Genomic DNA, 21949 nt, shown 5'->3' on the forward strand with positions numbered 1-21949 from the left:
AGGCAAATTTCACAGAGAGGTTTTTCACCATCTGCTGGATTTCCACTCACTCTCTCCAAGGTGTGTACAAACAAAGTAGAGAAAAGTAGAGTCATGATCGTAATGTGAACATATGATTTTCATACATCTCTTTTGTGTTTTTCAGCAAGTTTGTGTCGTGGATTTGGTCCATGATGGAGATGCCTGGGGGTTTGCTCTTGCTCCTAATTTTGCAGGTTTTTACAGAGAACCCTTCAGGTAAGTGAATCTGACTTTCTCTCATTTCGAGTTAAATTTCTTCTCCTCTGATTACACAGTAAATTTTGTTGAATAGTTAAAATAAGCAGAATGTGTTAACACACCACACTTCACAAGTCTGACTTGGTTTATTTTACATTTTCACAGTGATCAAGTTTTTAATCTGTCCTTAAATAATTTTAAATCATCCTCCCAGCTCTGTTTGTGCTTCTGGCTCTGACGTATCTAGACATTGTATATTTACAGTTGCCTGGTGATGAGTTAATATAGGGGAGAGTGGGGTAATGTGGGACATTTTTTACATTTGCTCCCCTCTCGGCGAGCTAAAATGGTATATCAGTAAAATGTACACATTTCCCATTAATTCAGGATGTGTTCTAGCAATGGAAATTATCAGAATGTCTTCAGGGCAAAGGGCGTTGAAAATATGATTGTTTTAAAAAAAGTGGTCTTGTGTCCCACTTTACCCCAGCTACGGGGTAAAGTGGTCCACTTACTTTTTCCACTTTAAAACTACCATAACAACACAGTTAAAATCCTGACAGCTAGATTGACAACCACTAATATCGGACTAGTAACAGAATCATGGGGATTGGTCAATTAAGCACATTTATGATTATTATGATTCAAGTGATCTCTTGCACACCCTAGGTTACCGGCACATTGTTTCTCTGTCCAGTTGGCAGGGACAGGGATATTTTTTTTCTCTGCGTATTCAAATGCCAGTTCACGCCACTTAACTGGAGCAAGGACATGGATCTGGTCAGCTAGTTGTTTCAAGTGTTTGGCAAGCTCCTCCTCCATCTCATCTGTGAATATTCTCTTTACCTCAGCTACTGCATCCCAATCTACTGATTTTACTTTCCCTTTCTCTTTTTTCTTTATGAATCTTTTGAGGGTTGTCTTATCAATATTTCTATCCCTTCCAGCTTTTCTTAAGGACTTCTTTCTTTGCATGACCTCAGTGGCTGCACTCTCCATCTCTGCGAGGGGTGTTTGGCCCCAGGTTGTCTTCCTGGTGTATAGTTTCTTGGCATGATGGCTTTTCTACAATGTTTATGACATTCAAAATAAAACATTTATCTTGTAATATAACACTAGAATATGTTTAAGACTAAACTTAACTTGTGCTTCATGGTGGGATAAAGTGAGACAGTGTATTTTACAGTGTCTCACTAAAGTGAGACACTGTAAAGTGAGACAGTGTCTCACTTGGAGACAGTGTCTCACTTTACCCCACAGCATTTGTCCCACTTTACCCCACAGCCACAGTTTTAGATAAAACAACATCTTTTAGTAATTCAGGCTAATCTTCAGCTAGCATCAATCACATGGTTTTATATGTTGGAAGTTCATCAACATGTATGATATAAGTTTTTCTACCTGATTAAATTTGTTTTGACACAACAGTTGATTAAGTTCAAAGCAAGTTAATTTACTTTAACATGAAAAAAACACAATTTTGTGAAAAAGCATACTTTCCACAGCACCAGCACCAACTTCTCCTTCATGGAAGGGGGGAATGGGAGGGGCTTGAAAACATAGTGGTCAAATGACCACAAATGTGTTCCGTTGCCTAGATAGAGAGGGTTTCTCACATTACCCGATGTCCCACATTACCCCGCTCTCCCCTACTTAAAAGATTCTTGCTGTTCTGTGTTTGTACCCTCATAGTTCAATGCACTTATTGTAAGTCACTTTGGATAAAAGTGTTGAGTGTTTTAATGGAATACTGAGAAAGTTTAGTAACAACATTAGGACAATTGAAGTTCATATTATGAGGCATTTCAGCAGTCAACAGCCTAGTATGTCATGGACATGTGAATATGATGCTGAGTTTGACAGTATTTTGAGAGGACAAATGGTTGGATACGCGATGACACTGGGCCTAGTGCCAAATATAAACATAGCTACCCTGTTATTGTGCATTCAATACTAAGCTATTCAAATATTACACAGGTTCATATATTCATGTTTTTAATTTAAACATGTGCAAGGTACAGGGTGGCCATGCCACTGCCATTTATAAACATACATCTTGCTGCAACACTAAGCTATTAAAGTAATTCACAGCTGTTTTAATTTTAAAGGGGACATATTATGAAAATTCCACTTTTGTAGTGCTCCTACACATTAGTTTGGGTATCTGGCATGTCTACCGTCCCAAAAACTCTGGAAAAAAATCACTCCCGCGATTTGTTGTGGTTCCTCTATTTCAGAAACTATGTGCTAAAGTGCGTCCAATTGAATTTCCCCCGAAATAGACGTCATAGTCGAAAAATGCCCATTTAGTACATTCCCCCATAGCTCTATGCACTCCCCCACTACCACTCGACCCACCCCTAGATGGACCCTCCCACTTTATAGAAGCTCGGTCCACCGGTGTCCCATTTCATTCTTGCAAGCCTTGGAAACACTTGGATTAGCTAACTAGCAGCATGAATCGGTGGTCGGCTGCAAACATGTCTTCATGTGACTCCAGCTTCAGAAGACACAAGATTGAGATGGATTGAGTTCATATATGATGGCAACGTTCCTGCCACCACTTTGAATCGGACTGTTTTATCAACCTGGGCCAATATAACGCTGGATTCTCTAAAAGGTTGTTATTGAAAGAGGGGTCGGTGCCATCTTTCCATGGCAATACTGAAGACGAGGGAAATGTAAGTATTTTTTTTTTTTATAATTCTGGTATTTGCTTCTTTTAGACATTTTGTGTGGAGGCTAGTGCCGTTAGCATTTTGTGCCGTGTGTGTGAGGGGGTGGGGGGCTAGTATGTAGTGGTGGGGGATAGGGCTGGGCGATATGGCCTAAAAAAAAAATCCCCGATTTTTTCCCAAAAAATCAGATTTCCGATTTAAATCGATTTACACCCCCCCCCCCCCCCCCCCCCCCAAATCATATGCAGAGGACAAATAATTAGTTGTTCCAAAATAATATATTTCCTTTTATCATTTTGATTTCCCCCCTTGGGGTTTAAGTGCAATCACAAACAACTAGCCAAGCAGGCATTATGTCAGGCCCTGCCCTTGTAAGCAGTGTAACATGTAACATAACATGAAATGTAAAATACATAAAATATAAAATAAAATATTTCTGTAAACATGAAATATTAATAACAATAACAGGTTGTTCTGATAAAGTGCCAACATAACATTCAACAAAGCATCCATCAGCATAAATCAGTGCATGAGAACATAAGGTGCTTTTTTAAGTTGGAACATAAGTAAGTAAGAACATCTTTAAGAACATAAGTAAGTAAGAACATCTTTAAGAACATAAGTAAGTAAGAACATCTTTAAGAACATAAGTAAGAAGGACTTCTTTAAACATTTTTAGCCAGGAAGACAAGCCTGTCTACGACCTCTGGCTTTAGACATGCCCGGTGGCATGTATATTAATGAAGCCTGGCTTTTCCACCGTATACATCGGCACCATATCCTTTGCTATATACATAGCAATCGCATCAGTAATGGCTTTCCAGCGGGGCGAATTCTTCTCATATGGGATGCAGTTGGCAAAGGTTTGTGTGAGGGTTGTCTGTATTTTACTAGCTGTGCGTGTGGTGCTTGTGGTGCCGCGGTCTCTCTCATTCCGCTGCGCGCAACATTTCTCCCATTCGCCGGGATGTTTTTGCCTGAGGTGCTGCAGTAAATTTGTCATACTGCTGCCTTTGCTAGCAACAGACTTCAAACAGACTTTGCAGCGGGGGGTTGTCTGCTCTAAATCTGACCTTTCGAACGCGAACCAATTCCAAATGACGGATGACACCGTGCCTTTCTTAGGAACATATTCTTCCCTACTCGCTGCCATGTTCGCGTATCACTTTGGTAAATGCGCGCTCTGTGCGGGGGGAGGGGTGAGCTCATTCCGAACTACGGGAGCTGAGAGGGCGTTCGCGGATGTTGAAGAGAAAACCGATTTTCATTTAAACAAGTCGACGTGAGCTACACACTCGAGTTAATCGATAAAATCGGTTTATCGCCCAGCCCTAGTGGGGGATAGGGAGAGTCTTTACAGGAGTTTTCATTAATCGAGGACGGCTGGCGAGTCCACGGTGAACGGTGATCACATGGCAGGTTCGTGAGTGTTGTGCTGTCCACGCTCTCTTATTCATTACCAGCCCTCGTTTGGGGAAATGTGTCCTTGTATCCTTGTATGCATGACAGTAGCACAAACATGAATAACATTGCTGCTTTTGGTGTTCAGGCAAGCACATCTGTTCACGGTGCTAGGCTACATCACGTAGCATGCCAGACTGACCCACCAAAGATGCGCACACATGGAACGCAGCCTTCTATGAAAACACTGCGACCTCACTACAAAAGTACAGGTTTGTTTACCCTCAGTTACTTTGTCATGTCATTGATTGTGTCTCCGTGTTAAAGTTGTAACAGCATCTCATTTGTTGTGACTCCATGGATATTGTGTCTGTTTTATCATAGGCACACAGAAAACTGTGCTGCACTGATGTTGGTGTTGGGACCTCAGCTGTAAGAGACCTTGCTTGGAGGAGGGAGAGGACAAGATGTGACGTGAGTGACTCAATATTTTATCTAAACATTTCAATAATCATAGATTACCATCCTACACTTTTTTAGCTGTTGCAGCCTTTTGGTGAAATCTTTGTCGTTCTAATAGAATGGAATCTTCCAACCCTGTTCATAAGACACCCACATATATTGTCTATGAAAACTGCCTCCTGGAGCTGTTTGAGGTGTGTCCTGTGTGTCGGCGGGGGGCAGATGTAATATATAAGAAGGGCGAGTGCACAGCAAAGCCGGTGAAAGCAGATGCAATCTTCCATGATTCTTACAGGCTCTATTTAAAAGCCAAACAATGTACAAACAGTATGTGAAACATAAATAATAACAATATCAATAAACTGCTGTGTTTAAATTGTCTTCACCATTTAAAGACCATTTATTTATCGTCTTCACGATAAGTAGAATAATATAATTATAGAAAGAAAATAATAAATACAAAAAAATGCAAAATGTCCAACTTTTTCCCCAATTTGTATTACAGATTACGTGGATTACCTGTTGGACCTCATCTTTCACGAGGTTTTTCAGGACCCGGCCCCATATGTGAATGAGGTGCTGAAGATCTCAAAACCTGAGGATCTCTCTGCCTAGTATGAGAAACCTGACAAGCAGGAAGTTATAGCCAGCTATGTGTCGAGTTTCAATCAAGGGCAGGTCTGAACCCTGTATAACTTCCCTGAGCATCAGGGAACACTCTGCGTATCTGGAGCACCGAGCAGGAGGGCAGGACCACCCTGATTCTCTGGCCCAGAGGGCCTCAACACCAGCTCACAAAGCTTCTGTACGCCAAATACCTGTAACGGCTGAGCAAAGTTCACATTGTATTTAGAGAATAAAAGGTAACACACAAATATAAAGTGTTCCTTTGTTTACAGTATAGCTACTGATGGCAAAAATTGTATTTTTGTAATGAATGTATTTATTATACTTGGTATTTTTTGTATTTATTACCTCTGTCCCAACCAGTACATTTAATAACTATGTTTAAAAAGCTCTGTGGCCTTCTTTCTAGCAATCTTTCTGACAATAAAAGTTTATAGAAACAGTTGTGTGCTTTTAATGTTTGATATGTAACATGTCAACAATTGACACGTGTAAGATGAGCAGTTAGCAAAGTAATACAGAGGGAAGAGTAATTTATGTATTTTATTCCTCAGTCATAATTTTATTGCAGAAATGACTGATATCTAATGCATAAAAAAAAACAACTTACTGCTCTATTCTTTTTAGACATAAAGGCCCATAATCTGCCCTATAGATGTTGAATGCATTCTGTAGTGAGAACACATTCAAACACATGTCCTACACCTCCATGAGAGGGGGGAGGGGGGAGAAGGGGGAGGGATGAGAGGGGTGAAAGGGGGTGGGGTAAGATGGGGGCGGGGTGAGAGGCCGCGGACCCCCTGTTGAAGACCTCTGCTTATGTGAAGCACAGTGTTTTGCTGTGGTGCCCCTCTCTCTGTAACAACTTATTATCTTGGATGAGCTTGACAGGCAAATGTTGAAATAAATTGCAATTTTTCTAGTTTTTTTCTATTGACCTTTGCTCATGTTATACAATGTAGCACACTTACTTACATAAGGGAAATCTATATAAACTGCAATTTCAGATTTAATATTGATTTGTCCTTACGCCACATATTTTAGTTGGTACCTTAGTTAGTACCTTTTTAGAAAAAAGTGTTTCCTCTAAACCAGGGGTTCTCAAACTTTTGCAAGCTTGGCCCCCCAAAAGCTGGTTAGGGGTAGTTGGGCCCCAAAATCTTGCAGGTCTGTCAATGTGAGACATGAGCCTGCTTTGCAAAGGTCCTCAAATCTTGGGACAATGTTTGACAAACATATCCTCAGGGCATCCTCGATATGTGCGTGGGTGGGATATTTAGTTTTGAGCGCAGTCAGTCTTGAAAAGCCTGCCGACTTCCGGTTTGACGCACGGCAGAGTAAAGGCCTAATTATAGTCCTGCGACTGCAACCGCGGAAGGCCACGCAGCTGCATCGACGGACTCGTTTGGGTTTGTACTTCTCTAACGTGCTGCGCGTGTTGCAACACAATTCACCGCCAGAACCATAGGCGGAGTAACCTTTTTTTTTCAAAGACAAAACACACAAAGAAGAGAGGTCTTCTTCTTCGTCGACTGTTTATTTACATCGCCACTCCGGCTCCTCATAGCCTATTTCTGGCGGACAAATCGGCCAGTCAGTGACAGGTTATACAAGTTGTCGTACTTCCGGATCTCTTCGGCCAAGTGCTCATCTATTTGTTCCATATTCGTTCTTCTAAATCTTCCGTGATTTCCGCGTATTGTGGGGCATGAAACCGGAAACTAGACTCCGGACGGGATGTAGTAAGCAGACCAATCACAAGCCTTGCGGGCTGCGTGAGGCTCGCGTCGTTTTGTCGTGTAGTTGGCACGACAAAATTGGCGGACGCACGCAAGCCGCCAGAGGGCTCGAAAGGGGCGTGTTGCGTGTCTTGCGTGCATGCGTGCGTCCGTGCAACACGAGTATAATTTGGCCTTAAAGCCTGAAACATGCTTCTGCGACTGCGTCTGCGTCTTTTCACGCCGCAGTGGCGCAAGACTCGTTTTCATTCATCCTTCCCCAACCGTTGCACGTCTTACAAAGCAATTCCGTGCCAGAACACTAGGCGGAGTAATGCTTTTTGTCGAAGACGACCTGAGAGACGCCTTCTTTGTGGGTGTGGCAATCGTTGTTGACTGTTTATTTACCTTCTACCAGTCGTGTTCTCCATTACAAACACACGGTGAACCATGGCAGAGAGTGTATTCACGATTCTAACCGAACAACAATTGATTGAGATGGAGCTGCTGGACATTGAAGAGCAACTTCTTATAATTAGTCATCAGGAAAAGCGACTGGAGAGGAGACGGAGGCGTAGGTGGTCTGTATGGCCATTAAATACTAAAAAATTCTGTATGTTTACTTAGTATTAGGAAATGTCTTGTGTTATCTGTTGTGCCTGTGCACTCTATATGTCTCACTGTGGGAGAGTGGGAAACGTTGTATCGATTCCTTGTATGTTCTGAACATGTAAGAAATTGACAATAAAGCTACTTTAATTTTAACTTTAAATGTACTCGGACATCGACGGGTTATAAAGGTGCTCATATTTTCGGACCTCTTCCGACAGGAGTTCTTCGCGGTTGTCCATTCTTCTTTTTAAAATCTTCCGTTGTTTCTGCCTGTATTATGGGGCATGAAAAGACAGAAAATAGTATCCTACCTCCAACAGCTGAAGACAGATATTGCATTTATTCAGGAGAGTCATTTAAAAACTGATGCTGTCAGTTACCTTAGAAGACGATGGATTGGACAACTGTTCCACTCACAGTTTAATGTCAAAGCCAGAGGGGCCTCAATCCTCATACACAAAGATGTCGCATTTCAAGCAGAAGAGGTGATCACCGACACCAATGGGAGATACGTCATTGTCATTGGGCAGTTATTCTATCGTCCTGTCATTCTAGTCAATGTTTATGCCCCAAATTTTGATGACCACAACTTTTTTTCCAAACTCTTTTCTGCCATTCCTGCCCATAACAATTACAACTTGATAATAGGAGGCGATTTTAACTGTGTGCTCAACTCCACACTAGACAGATCCTCAGCTAAACCTCAGGCTCTCACCAAATCAGCAAAGGTTATCAATGGTTATTGTGCACAATCTGGTCTTTCAGACATTTAGAGATTTAAATATCCCAATAAAAAAGGCTTCTCCTGCTTCTCCAATATCCATCATACTTAGCCTGACGTTGTCAGACTCACAATTCTAGTCAGAATGTGAGTCTGAGACCGCTCCATTTGGCTGTGATTATGGGGCGTGTTTCAACTGACCAAGAAATAAAATTCCTCTTCGCTCAATTGGATAGACCTACAACCAATCAGAGCAACGTAGTATGTGACGTATGTTAAGCAATGCAATGTGAGTTATTTACTAACGCCGGGTTCACACCGGACGCTTCAGCGCAGCGTCAAGCCTTAAATTACAGCTGGCTCCCATCCACTCCCATGTTAAAACTTTGTGCGGGTCACACCGGAGGTTGAAACGCTGCGCTGCGCCAAGGCTGCCTCGCGCCGTGCAGCGATCGTTTCGGCGTCGAGTCTATTTTTTGCGCTTGACGCGAGTGTATCGCACCAGGAAACACACTGAAAAACGATCTTAAACTATATTGATGACATATTTTATATGATATAAATGATCAAATATGCATTCCATACTTTGAAGTAGGGATGAGCGAGTACAGCATTATCTGTATCTGTATCTGTATCTGTTAACCATATGAATTATCTGTATCCGTATCCGTACTCGGAGTGGGCGGGGCCTAACCCAGAAGTGGGTGTGATTTAACCCGGGAGTGTGTGTGTGTGTGTGTGTGTGTGTGAGTGTGTGTTTGAGTGAGTAAGAGAGAGACATAGAGAGAGAGGGGGAGTGTGTGCGTGTGTGTGTGTAGCTTAATTTGTAATATTTTTTATACCACTACTACCTAGAATGTGACACTCAGTGCGTGAAGTAAAATAAAACTGGTTAGAGCCAACTGACGGTTTAAAAAAAAAAAAATAAAACTCCAACGACTGGCAGAGAGAGAGAGAGAGAGAGAGAGAGTGAGAGAGCGTAGCCAGACGCTAGAGAGTAGTCAGACACTTAATGCGTGAAGTAAAAAAAAAAAAACTGTTTAAAAAAAAAAATCTTCGACAGGCAGAGACGCAACGCGAGTCGCTTTCTACCAGCACCACGTCTGAACGAACCCACGTTTAACAGAACTCTACTGGTTAATAAGTAAGTACAAACTGAAATAAAAACAAACTTCAAGCTGAAGAAACCCTAAACGTTAACCGAAAAGACCCGCGAACCTGAGTGACTGAGAGAGACAGAGAGCTGTTCTGTGAGTGAGTGAGCAGAGCGGTGTGTGAAGGGGAGGAGCGCTGTGACGCTGTGTGAGGATTTTCATTCAGTCCGAGCACAGATAATGACTCGTATTACTCGTATAATACTCGTGCTCTGCAAAAGTGCTTTATCCGTACCGGATACTCGTTTCAGCCAAGTATCCGGCTCATCTCTACTTTGAAGTCCCCTTCTGTTGTCCTGGAGTTTTAATTTGACCAATGACATTATTAAATATCCCCCTCTGCCCATCCACTACAGCCACACAAGCAGTGATACAGATACAAAGAGAGAGAGAGGGGGCTACGTATTCCCCACATAGGCTTGAGTGGAGAATACGTAATTTACCCTCGACACCCGACATTTAACGGAGCAAACAGTGAAGTTCTTCAACATGGATGACATTAAATTAATAATTGAAGTGGAGAAGTATGTTGTATAAAGACAACACCAAGGAGGACACATGTTGGGACGCTGTTGCTTAATGTTGGAGCGACAAGTAAGTATATGCTTTTAATCTACTGGATCAACGGGTGATATTATTAGCGCTGCCCGGCGGTTCAGCGTTGCTTCAGCGTCCGGTGTGAACAGCCAAGCGCCGGCGCGAGAGTGATAAGCGCGGTGCTTTGGCGTCGCCTCCACGTTCTCTGTTCCTCTTTCAAAATGAATTCGCTGTCTATGTCTTCTAAAACAGACTCAATGGCAGCATCTACACATCTCAGCTCTCCAGCGGCAGGCATGTTTGTTGAAAACGAATTCAACCCAAGGGCACTTTGATGACGTGGTTGATTACGTTACCGTTGATCATCTGTCCATCATCGTATAAAGCCCGCCCTGACAATCTGATTGGCCCGGTCGGGCATAATTTCTCCTCAACGGAGCGACTCCAGACCGAACTTCCCGACCTAAAATGTTGTGGGCGGGGCTAAGTTCGTCTGGCATCCAGGCTACATCATACTTAAACCCGTATTGACTATTTTCTGATAGACAACAGGTTGGTAGGGAGTGCAGGCTCTTGCCAATATCATGCGATTTCTGTCTCAGACCATGGCGCTCTATCCTTTCAATTGAGTTTACCCAATTCCTCCAGACCCTCCTGCAATTGGAGGCTTAACCCGCTTCTATTGGCTGATGAAGAATTTGTAAATCACATCTCCTCCCAGATTAATTTCTTTACAGAAACTAACTCTACCCCAGATGTTTCCCACTCAACCATATGGGAGGCACTTAAAGCGTTCCTTAGAGGGCAGATAATTGAGTACTCCAGAATAAAAAAGCAAGAATGGCCGAACTTGAGACCATCTCCCATTCCTTAAAGGGGACATATTATGAAAATTCCACTTTTGCTTCTACACATTATTTGGGGTATCTGGCATGTCTACCGTCCCAAAAACTCTGGAAAATATTGTTGTGGTTCCTCTATTTCAGAAACTATGTGCTAGAGTGCGTCCAATGGAATTACGACCGAAATAGACATCATAGTCGCAACATGCCCATTTAGTACATTCCCCATAGCTCAATGCACTCCCCCACTACCACTCGACCCACCCATAGATGGACCCTCCCACTTTATAGACGGTCGGTCCATCAGTGTCCAGCCGGTATTTCATTCTTGCAAGCCTTGGAAACACTTGGATAAGCTAACTAGCAGCATGAATCTAATTCGACAACCGTGATGCTCAGTGGTCGGCTGCACAAATGTCTTCATTTGACTCAAGCTTCAGAAGACACAAGATTGAGATGGATTGAGTTCATATATGATGGCAACGTTCCTTGCACCACTTTGAATCGGACTGTTTTATCAACCTGGGCCAATATAACAACGGATTCTCAAAAAGGTTGTTATTGAAAGAGGGGTCGGTGCCATCTTTCCATCGCAATACTGAAGACGAGGGAAATGTAAGTATTTTTTTTAAATAATTCTGGTATTTGCTTCTTTTAGACATTTTGTGTGGAGGCTAGTGCCGTTAGCATGTTGTGCCGTGTGTGTGAGGGGGTGGAGGGCTAGTATGTAGTGGTGGGGGATAGGCAGAGACTTTACAGGAGTTTTCATGTTCGACTATTAATAACGTTATTGAACAATTAATCGAGGACGGCTGGCGAGTCTTAGCTAGAGGACGGCGTCGGAGTCCACGGTGAACGGTGATCGCACGGCAGGTTCGTGAGTGTTGTGCTCTCCACGCGCTTTCCCCCCCTCCGCTCGTGTGTGCCTAGTAGCTGCTGCAGCTGCTATGGCCACCGGCCGGCAGTAGCTGCTACGGGCGTCGGCAGCAAGTAGCTGCTACGGGCGCGGGCCGGTAGTAGCGGCTACGGGTGCGGGCCGGTAGTAGCGGCTACGGGCACTGTAGCTAACTTCCAGCCTAGTGCTGCCGTGGGAAAAAATCAGCGGCACAGTACACACGGGAGGACACGCGAGCAGAGGGGGGGGGGGGGAAGAGCGTGGAGAGCACAACACTCACAAACCTAACTTCCAGCTACAGCTGCTGCTACGGGCGCTCGTTCAAGATACTGGAGGATGTTGTTGTCATAATGTGCGGGACTAGAACGATTATTCATTACCAGCCCTAGTTTGGGGAAAATGTGTCCTTGTATCTTTGTTTTGCATGACAGTAGTACAAACATGAATAACATTGCTGCTTTTGGTGTTCAGGCAAGCACATCTGTTCACGGTGCTAGGCTGCATCACGTAGATGCGCACACATGGCACGCAGCTTTCTATGAAAACACTGCGACCTCACTACAAAAAGTACAGGTTTGTTTACCCTCAGTTACTTCGTCATGTCATTGATTGTGTCTCTGTGTTAAAGTTGTAACAGCATCTCATTTGTTGTAACTCCATGGATACTGAATGTCTGTTTTATCATAGGCACACAGAAAACTGTGCTGCACTGATGTCGGTGTTGGGACCTTAGCTGTAAGAGACCTCGCTTGGAGGAGGGAGAGGACAACCCAAGTTGTTCAAGTATGGACTTCGGAGAGTCACAGGATGCTACCTATGATCCTGATGACTTGATCACAGTCTTGACTGAGTCAGCAGATGTGACGTGAGTGACTCAATATTTAATCTAAACATTTCAATATTCAGATGGATTACCATCCTACACTTTTTTAGCTGTTGCAGCCTTTTGGTGAAATCTTTGTCGTTCTAATAGAATGGAAACTTCCAACCCTGTTCATAAGACACCCACATATATTGTCTATGAAAACTGCCTCCTGGAGCTGTTTGAGGTGTGTCCTGTGTGTCGGCGGGGGACAGATGTAATATATAAGAAGGGCGAGTGCACAGCAAAGCCGGTGAAAGCAGATTAACTCTTCAAGTTAATCTCCTGAAGAGTGAAATGTTCCCTCTCAATCAAGCTGCCTCTCAAATTTCCCCTTCACATTTCCCATTCAAAGTAGTTAAGAAGGGATTTAAATACCTTGGAGTGGAAATCACGCCCACTTTTTCACTGCTATTTATCAATTAACTGCTGTCTTTAAATGGTCTTCACCATTTAAAGACCATTTATTTATCGTCTTCACGATAAATAGAATAAAATAATTATAAAAAGAAAAAAATAAATACAAAAAGTGCAAAATGTCCAACTTTTTTTCCCAATTTGTATTACAGATTACGTGGATAACCTGTTGGACCTCATCTTTCACGAGGTTTTTCAGGACCCGGCCCCATATGTGAATGAGGTGCTGAAGATCTCAAAACCTGAGAATCTCTCTGCCAAGTATGAGAAACCTGACAAGCAGGAAGTTATAGCCAGCTATGTGTCGAGTTTCAATCAAGGGCAGGTCTGAACTCTGTATAACTTCCCTGAGCATCAGGGAACACTCTGCGTATCTGGAGCACCGAGCAGGAGGGCAGGACCACCCTGATTCTCCGGCCCAGAGGGCCTCAACACCAGCTCACAAAGCTTCTGTACGGCAAATCCCTGTAACGGCTGAGCAAAGTTTACATTGTATTTAGAAAATAAAAGGTGACACACAAATATAAAGTGTTCCTTTGTTTACAGTATGGCTACTGATGGCACAAAGTGTATTTTCGTAATCAATGTTTTTATTATACTTGGTATTTTTTGTATCTATTACCTCTGTCCCAGCCAGTACATTTAATAACTATTTAAAAAAGCTCTGTGGCATTCTTTCTAGCAATCTTTCTGACAATAAAAGTTTGTAGAAACAGTTGTGTGCTTTTAATGTTTGATATGTAATATGACAACAATTGACACGTGTAAGATGAGCAGTTAGCAAAGTAATACAGAGGGAAGAGTAATTTATGTATTTTATTCCTCAGTCATAATTTTATTACAGAAATGACTGATATCTCATGCATAAAAAAAACAAAACTTACTGCTCTATTCCTCTTGGACATAAAGGCCCATAATCTGCCCTATAGATTTTGAATGCATTCTGTAGTGAGAACACATTCAAACACATGTCCTACACCTCCATGAGAGGGGAGACGTGAGAAGGGGGAGGGATGAGAAGGGTGAAAGGGGGTGGGGTAAGATGGGGGCGGGCTGAGAGGGGGGCGGGGCCCTCAAAACGGGTCGTTCTGACGAGGTCTGTTTTAGACAGAGTAAAAAAGTGTTGTTTTAAATGATCCTTGTGGTATTTTTACCAAAAAATGTTACAGACATTTCATTAAGACCCTAAGGAACCATATCAACTGTGGTGAAATGGGCATAATATGTCCCCTTTAACTGATATTGATAAACAATATGCCTCATCCCCCTCTCCAAATCTTTATAAAGAAAGGCTGCGCTTGCAGACAGAATATGATACACTGACCACAGACAAAGCCACTTATCTGCTCACCAAGTCACGTTATAATTTTTATGAATCTGGTGATAAGGCTGGGAAACTGTTAGCCCAACAAGCCCGCCATTCCGCCTCCTCTCGCCTCATACCTAAGGTTCATGATGAAAATGGTGAGACTGTGACCAGCTTTACAAGGTCTTTAAACATTACTACAGTGACCTATATAGGTCCGAACAGGATGAAAACTCTGAGAGTTGAGAGCTTCTTTGACAAACTCACATTTCCCTCCATCCCTCCGGAGCACAATTCACCACTTGGGGGAGAGATCTCAAAAACACAGAAATCGTAGACCCTATTAAATCTTTACAATACAATAAAACACCTGGGCCAGATGGCTTTACCTCAGACTTCTATAGAAAAGTCTCTTTACTGAATGGCGATTATAAGATACTGTCTAAAATCCTAGCCGCTAGACTGGAGAAGTTACTACCACAAATAATATCCACAGATCAGACAGTTTTTATTTTGAATAGACACTCTAGCTCAAACCTGAGAAGACTCCTAAATATTGTGTACTCCCCGTCAGCCCTTGTTCCTGAAATGGTGATTTCACTTGATGCCGAAAAGGCGTTCGATCGAGTTGAATGGAACTACCTGTTCTCAGTGCTCAAGCAATTTGGATTTGGTGAAGCATTTATATCCTGGATAAAACTTTTATATGCTCAACCCTTTGCCGCAGTAGTTACCAACGGTCAGCAGTCTGAATATTTCTCCCTGGGTAGAGGCACCCGCCAAGGCTGCCCCCTGTCGCCCCTCCTCTTCGCCATTGCAATAGAGCCGTTAGCCATTGCCCTTAAGGCCAATGTATGCTTCTCCGTTTTGACGGACACGGACAGATAGGACCGCCTTCTCCAACGTGGAACGCCCTCTCCGGGCCTCTCCGCGGCTCCTCGGAGAGCTTTTCGTGCAGCTCTCATTTTTCTAACTACACGTCGAAATGGCGGAGAGCCCACGGATAGCCCTTGGCTGTGATTGGTCCCTAACGCCAGCATTTCGGAATGCCTCCAAACCCATTATGTGCTATTTTTGGCTTTACTGTTGAAACATGTCCTCTTAAGGGTAGGGCCCACGTTGCTATAGCTTTCACCTCTCTGCTTGCCAGACGTCTTATATTACTCTTATGGAAGGAACAGAAACCTCCCACATTCAGTAGATGGATTAGAGACACCATGTCCTTCCTATAACTTGAGAAAATAAGATACACTCTGAAAGGCTCCACACAGAACTTTGAGAGAACCTGGACCTGTATGTACTTATGTGTATATATATATATATATATATATATATATATAGATATGGATATACATTCTGAAGTCTCTTAATGTATGTACTTCTGCTGCATGGGGTAAGCTGTGAGTGTATAATTGTATTGTTTTGTATTGATTAACCAAAGAAAACAATAAAAACTGTTAAACACGAAAAGCCTGCCTCACACAAATAAGTCGACGCGAAAAGGAGGATGATTTTTAACGAACAGTAGTCCTCTTTGAAATAGGAGCCAAACTGATTATTCAGCACTAAAAGGTGATCAGCAGCTGATTGGAGGAGAGAGGAGAAATCAGTGCCATGTGCTTCGGCAATGAAGTCTGCAAGGCTGGGAAACATGTTGCAGTTTCCAGAGCTGATGCAACCATGCCAGAGAGCAATTTTTTGCGTGTAGGCATTCAATCTATCAGCGAGGAGCAGAACGTTAGATTTGCAGACTTGCAAAGAGCGGTTAAGGCCATTCAGCCGGTCAAAAATATCCACCGAATAGGAGAGAGATGCAACCCACATGGCATCATCCAGTTGCTTCTCCAGATCTGTTTGACTTTCAGTCAAAAACAACTGTACCTCCTCTCGCAGCTCCCTGGAGAGCCAGCGAACTTCAGTGTGCAGCAACAGCTGTATGTGCCCTGACCCCATCTCCTGGCAGAGGACCCCAAACAAACGGGAGTTAAGTGGACAAGCTTTAATATGGTTAATTATTTTCACGGCCTGGTGAACCACTGACTCGAAGAGCGTTGGCATTTTCTTGAAGCAAGTGCCTCACGATGGACCATGCAGTGTGTCCATTGCACAAGTGGAGCAACTTGCTGGAGGCGAGCTACGAGGCCACGCTCATGCCCTGTCATCGACCGCGCTCCATCTCTGCAGAGGCGAATACACTTTCCCCAGCCCAAACCACTTGCTTGGATGAACGAGTCAAGTACATTAAAGATTGCCTCCCCAGTTGTACAGGTCAGAAGAGGCCGGCAAAACATTATGTCCTCCTCAATTTCCTTTTCCCGCACATACCTAACGTAACTCAGAAGCTGGGCCTGTCCAGTGATGTCAGTGGATTCGTCCAGCTGCAGTGCATAGTAAGGACTGATTTGAATGAAGTGTATTAGTTGCTCTTTGATATCACTAGACATTTCTTATATTCGGCGTGACACAGTGTCATTTGACATAGGTATTGCACTGTATTTAGCAGCTGCACTCTCGCCTATCATTATTCTACACTTTGCCGGTCTTGCGCGACCGGCAAAATCAGTGTTTCAGCAATTGTATGAGGTTTGCCAAGCTTAGCAATTCTATGAGCAACTATATACGATGCCTCCAGACACTGCTTGGAGACAGTGCTATGCTTGGAGATGGTGGTTTGTTGTTGCTAGAAGTCCACAGGCTTCTCTTATGAGTCAGGGTGTTTGGTGTCGAGGTAACTATTTAATTTGCATGGTTTCATACTGTCATTTGCCAGCACCTCGGCACACAAAATGCCAGTGACGGTGAAACCAAACTGCAAATAGCTCTCGTCATATATGCAACGCTTCGGCTTCTTCGCAACAGGTGCATCGGTTGCCTGACTTTTACAAATCAGAAACTTTCACTAGTTGTGTTTGTTTGCTGATACAGTGTGTGTCAAGTTGCTAAAGTTCTAATTGAAATGTCAGGGTCTTGTGAGTAGGGTTGGGTACCGAGAACCGGTTCCAATACAACCGGTACCTACCCCGACCGAAATGCAGCGCAGATTTCGGTGCTTCATTTCGGTGCCTGAGCCAACTGAACTGAGGTCTTCGTTCCTCCCGCCTCCTCACACTTCCACTCCTTCTTTCACGGGAAGGGGCGCCTCCCGTCGGGCAACCGCATGAGTCGGGCGCGGCTGCCGGTGGACAAACTCTTGTCTCCGTGCTGCCGGCGTTACGCGTGCATCAGGGCTTCCGGCGCTGGCTGGCCCCCGCCGGGCACATTTCTTCCGTGGTGGTGCGCCGCAACCGGCTCTGGGTCGGCTTGGAAAGGCTGGGGGCAGGAGGAACGAAGACCAAGCCGAGAAAGGTTTCACAAATGCGTCTGCGTTATGGGTAGACGAAGGCGGCCCGATGCCTTGCCCGCGACAGCCCCAGCCGCGGTGAAACGGGGGTCTCCGAGTGATGGAAAAGCCATCCTCACTCTTCAATTACCTCAGGCACCAAAGTCAGATTCACGAGTGTATTGTATATAACCTAACGATACCCATCCCTACTTGTGAGTGTGTTTATATGTGTGGCAGTGAGCGACTTGCACACGAATAATGAATAAGGCTGTGCTAAGCAATGGTTCATAACAAAACGAACAGTACACAATGTAGACAGGGACAGCACAGAATAGTATTCAAATGCTTGTGTTTTATTTGTTGCAACACGCTGGATGATTGAAGGTAGGTAGGTGTTAAGGAGAAAAGGGCTAGCTGCAGTTGGAAGAAGTTAGCTAGCTAGAAGGCTAGCTCTTGGGGCTACGAGCCGTCTTAAAAGATTGTAGAGCAAATTACTCCTTAGATTAGGCTACGAATAGGCTCAGTGCAAGTGCAGGAAGGTATTACTAAAACCTGAAACATGCTTCTGCGTTTTCAAGGGCCCGTAAGCGCAAGAGCCCTTCCGGGTCCCTTACGTGCTTATGTATCCCTCCTTACGTGCTGACGGGTGTCGACCCCCTTTTCTAAAATTTACGGCAAAGCTCCGCAAGCTCACTCAGCCCGCAAGGCTGTGATTGGTCTGCTCTACATCCCTTCTGGAGCTGCATTTCCGGTTTCATGCCCCATAATACCGGCAGAAATCACGGAAGATTTAGAAGAACGAATATGGACCGAATAGAAGAGCACTTGGCAGAAGATATCCGATAGTATGATCACTTGTATAACCTGTCACTGACTGGTGGATTTGTCCGCCAGAAACAGGGTACGAGGAGCCGCAGTGGCTATGTAAATAAACAATCGACGAAGAAGAAAGAAGGCGTCTCTAAGGTCATCTTCCACATCTCCGCCTAGTGTTCTGGCGCGGAATGGCTTTGTAAGACGCGCAACGGTTGGGGAAGCATGAATGAAAACGAGTCTTGCGCCACAGCGGCGTGAAAAGACGCAGACGCAGTCGCAGAAGCATGTTTCAGGCTTAAGGAAGGAGCGAGTCTTTAAAAATACTGTTTATAAAGCAATGAATATCTGAATGATAGAGGAAACAGGAGCAATCGCACAAACTCTGCAGGGTGTCGTCTCAGTTACTTTTATACTCGGAAGCTTACGTTCAACTCACGTTCAAATGATAACACTCTTTTGATTAGTGGATCAGGAACAAAACAGTATTTGATTTGTTTGTGTCAATCCAGCTACCTGCATTTCACTAACGGCCGCCGACTAACCAGCAGCAGTGCACCAAACCACAGATTCACCAACCACATCTGATCCAGGATATCAGACCTTTACTTCTCAGTACCGCGTTCTTCCGCGACGATAACCTTAGTAAACGAACCGCAGGGAGGGCGCCTGGAGAACAAAGGGGGAGAGCAGCGGAGTGGGGTCGCGGAGCGAAGGTGTTATCTAATTAGCATATGATTCAGGGCGAATCCGCTGCTGAGCCTCTCTCGATTCACCATCGGAGGAAACCACAGACCCTTGAAATGAAAAGTCACTCGTGATTGGCTGGTAGAAGTGTTGCCATTGGTCAACCTGGGTCATGCACACATGTGCGGTAAACCCCTCCCACACAATAATAATAATAAAAATGAATATATAGTTGTTACTTATAATATATATATAATCAGGGCCGGCCCTAGCACATTTGGCGCTCTAGGCAAGCTTCACTCCTGGCGCCCCCCCCCCCCCCCCCACCTATACGAAAACTTATTATAAAATGATTTCTTTCTTCGTCGAAGTTGCTTGGACACACACACTCTAACCATAAGCCTCAATGTGCTAGCATGTTCTGACAACACCAAGGAGGTTCGTACCTCAATTTTTGCCTCATTTTACCCTTATGTTAGATTAATTTTTTTAATGTCAAAGTATGAGCATGAATGCAGCCGCAGTTACGACACGGAGCTTTCAGTTCCACATCCAGACTGCATCTTATTCAAATTAAACACAATTTCAAGTACAAGCATTTCTTTGAGTGTAACTGCATTTTAAAGTGCATAAAACATACATTCAATTATTATGGTGTCTCTTTCCTCCAAACATATAAACTATATTGTAAATGTTTATATTTTCATAAAGAAATATAAACATTTACAATATAGACCTATTGAACATTAGCTTATAACTGGTCTTTATAAGGCACAATAACAATACATGAATTACAGAGTCTGTGTGTGTCGGAGCTGAACTACACACTGTAAAGTAAACAATATACTATCGCGACCCGCCTGCAAGACGACGTGCAGGTAAAATAAACCCCTATACAGGCGAATGTAGCCCCGCCCACCGAGTGCGCGAGTGTCTCTCCTCACTGCCCAGCGGAGTTTCTAAGTTTTACCAGTCAACACGTCTCAATGACACCCGTGGTGATCAAGCGAAGCTTTAGGAGCTAACATAGGTGACTCTCACCCACTACTACCCTGTAGAATACAGGATGGAAGCAGCAGCAGGAACGACACGGAGCATTCAGTTCCTCATCCAGACTGAAACCTGACAGTACGGGGTGCAACTGCTCCCGTGCCAAACGTTCCACTTGAGTGCTGCTGTCATTTACTGATTTCTCTAATGAAACTACTTAAATTACTGTCAGAGTAATTAAATACAATATTTTTGGCCATACCACGTAGAGAAGGGGGCGCCTAAAACTCTGCCTAGCAAAAAAAAAAAAAATTTTATTTTATTTTATTTTTTGCTCTGCGCAGTTTTTGGCGCCCCCCTCTGAATGGTGCCCTAGGCAACCGCCTATGTCGCCTGTAGGAAAGACCGGCCCTGTATATAATAATATATATCATAGTTTATTAGTAAGCCTTTACCAAAAACAATGCAGATAATTAAGACTATACATTCATTCATGCGATGCTTGATGTTATATGTGAACATATTGTACAGGGGAAAAAACATAAACGAGGTATATATTGAGTCAAAGCTTTATTTACTTACAGCACAAATATTGTACAAACACAACTGGCCTAGCCAGTGAAAAACTAATCAGGTGAAGCTTGAAATGTGTCTTTGCAGCCTCTGGGTCGTTTGTTCTTTGTGGGACTCCGAATCTGCCCCAGTGTGTAGATGTCTGTGGTGTGTACCTGTGAGATCCAGTGTAGCTTCTAGTCTTATTTGAAGTGTGGCACACAGGTCGGTGACCTCCTGGCTTTGGAATTCTTTCTGGTTTTAAGTTATGTACTAACATGATTTTTGCTGTTCTGTGTTTGTACCTTCATAGTTGAATGCACATATTGTAAGTCGCTTTGGATAAAAGTGTTTAGTGTTTTAATGGAATACTGAGAAAGTTTAACAAGAAGTTTAAATTATGAGGGAATTTCCAGTAATTTTTTTTATAGCTTTGATTTTGCTCGTGGTATACAATATTATTAATTATAGTACACTTACTTACTTAAGAACAATTCACAATTTCAGGTTTTATATTTATTTTAAGCCTGGTGTACTTACGCCAGATAGTTTAGAAAAAGTTGTTATCTGCTCCGAGGGAAACTATCCTGATTTCCATTTGTAAAGCGCAGAGCATTGTCATTTGCATGTGAAAAGCCTCCCCTAGGCTTAGAAGCAGGGGGGTCAGCTCCCAACATTCTCCAACTTGTAAAACTGCAAAAAACTGTTAACAGAAATTTCTCCCGGAATTTCCTATTACAGGTACTGGCACAAACTCTTCTTTTCATGCAGTGATCTTGTTGCATGTGTTTCTTATAGCTGCTTCACCAGTGAGGCTGGTCAACTCTGACAGCCGCTGCTCTGGCAGAGTGGAGATCTACCATGCTGGACAATGGGGGACAGTGTGTGACGATTCCTGGGACCTGAACGATGCCATTGTTGTGTGCAGACAGCTGGGCTGTGGCAGCGCTCGTTCAGCACTGCAAAAAGCTGCTTTTGGACCGGGCAGTGGACCCATCTTGTTGGACAATGTCGATTGCTCTGGCAGCGAATCAAAGCTGACCGAGTGCCGACACCGAGGGATTGGATTTCACGACTGTGGTCACAGTGAGGATGCTGGTGTCATCTGTGAAGGTAAATGCTCTTAGTAGATTT

General features: G+C 43.6%; 1 protein-coding gene and 2 long non-coding RNA genes across 6 annotated transcripts in view; all 3 read left to right on the forward strand.

Annotated features, from left to right (window-relative positions):
• The window catches only part of LOC133954457 (deleted in malignant brain tumors 1 protein-like), a 31100-nt gene continuing 9151 nt past the window's right edge, over nucleotides 1–21949 (forward strand). For both annotated transcript variants that reach the window (XM_062388891.1, XM_062388892.1), the window contains exons 1-3: nucleotides 1–60; nucleotides 146–237; nucleotides 21614–21928. In XM_062388891.1, coding sequence (XP_062244875.1) covers nucleotides 171–237; nucleotides 21614–21928 — 382 coding nt within the window. In that variant the 5' untranslated portion in view covers nucleotides 1–60; nucleotides 146–170. The remainder of the gene's footprint in view (nucleotides 61–145; nucleotides 238–21613; nucleotides 21929–21949) is intronic.
• Nucleotides 2390–5829, forward strand: LOC133954459 (uncharacterized). 3 transcript variants are annotated; one of them, XR_009920785.1, is made up of 4 exons: nucleotides 2390–2900; nucleotides 4447–4570; nucleotides 4683–4772; nucleotides 5266–5829. It is a non-coding gene; the product is annotated as an uncharacterized LOC133954459 (long non-coding RNA). The 3 variants fall into 3 exon arrangements; XR_009920784.1 differs by lacking the exon at nucleotides 2390–2900 and adding an exon at nucleotides 3198–4316; XR_009920783.1 differs by lacking the exon at nucleotides 2390–2900 and having other exon boundaries at nucleotides 3200–4570.
• Nucleotides 12192–13808, forward strand: LOC133954460 (uncharacterized). Its single transcript, XR_009920786.1, has 3 exons — nucleotides 12192–12439; nucleotides 12554–12731; nucleotides 13298–13808. It is a non-coding gene; the product is annotated as an uncharacterized LOC133954460 (long non-coding RNA).

This window comes from Platichthys flesus, chromosome 5 (assembly GCF_949316205.1).
Source record: "Platichthys flesus chromosome 5, fPlaFle2.1, whole genome shotgun sequence".
In the NCBI taxonomy this organism is placed as follows: domain Eukaryota; kingdom Metazoa; phylum Chordata; class Actinopteri; order Pleuronectiformes; family Pleuronectidae; genus Platichthys; species Platichthys flesus.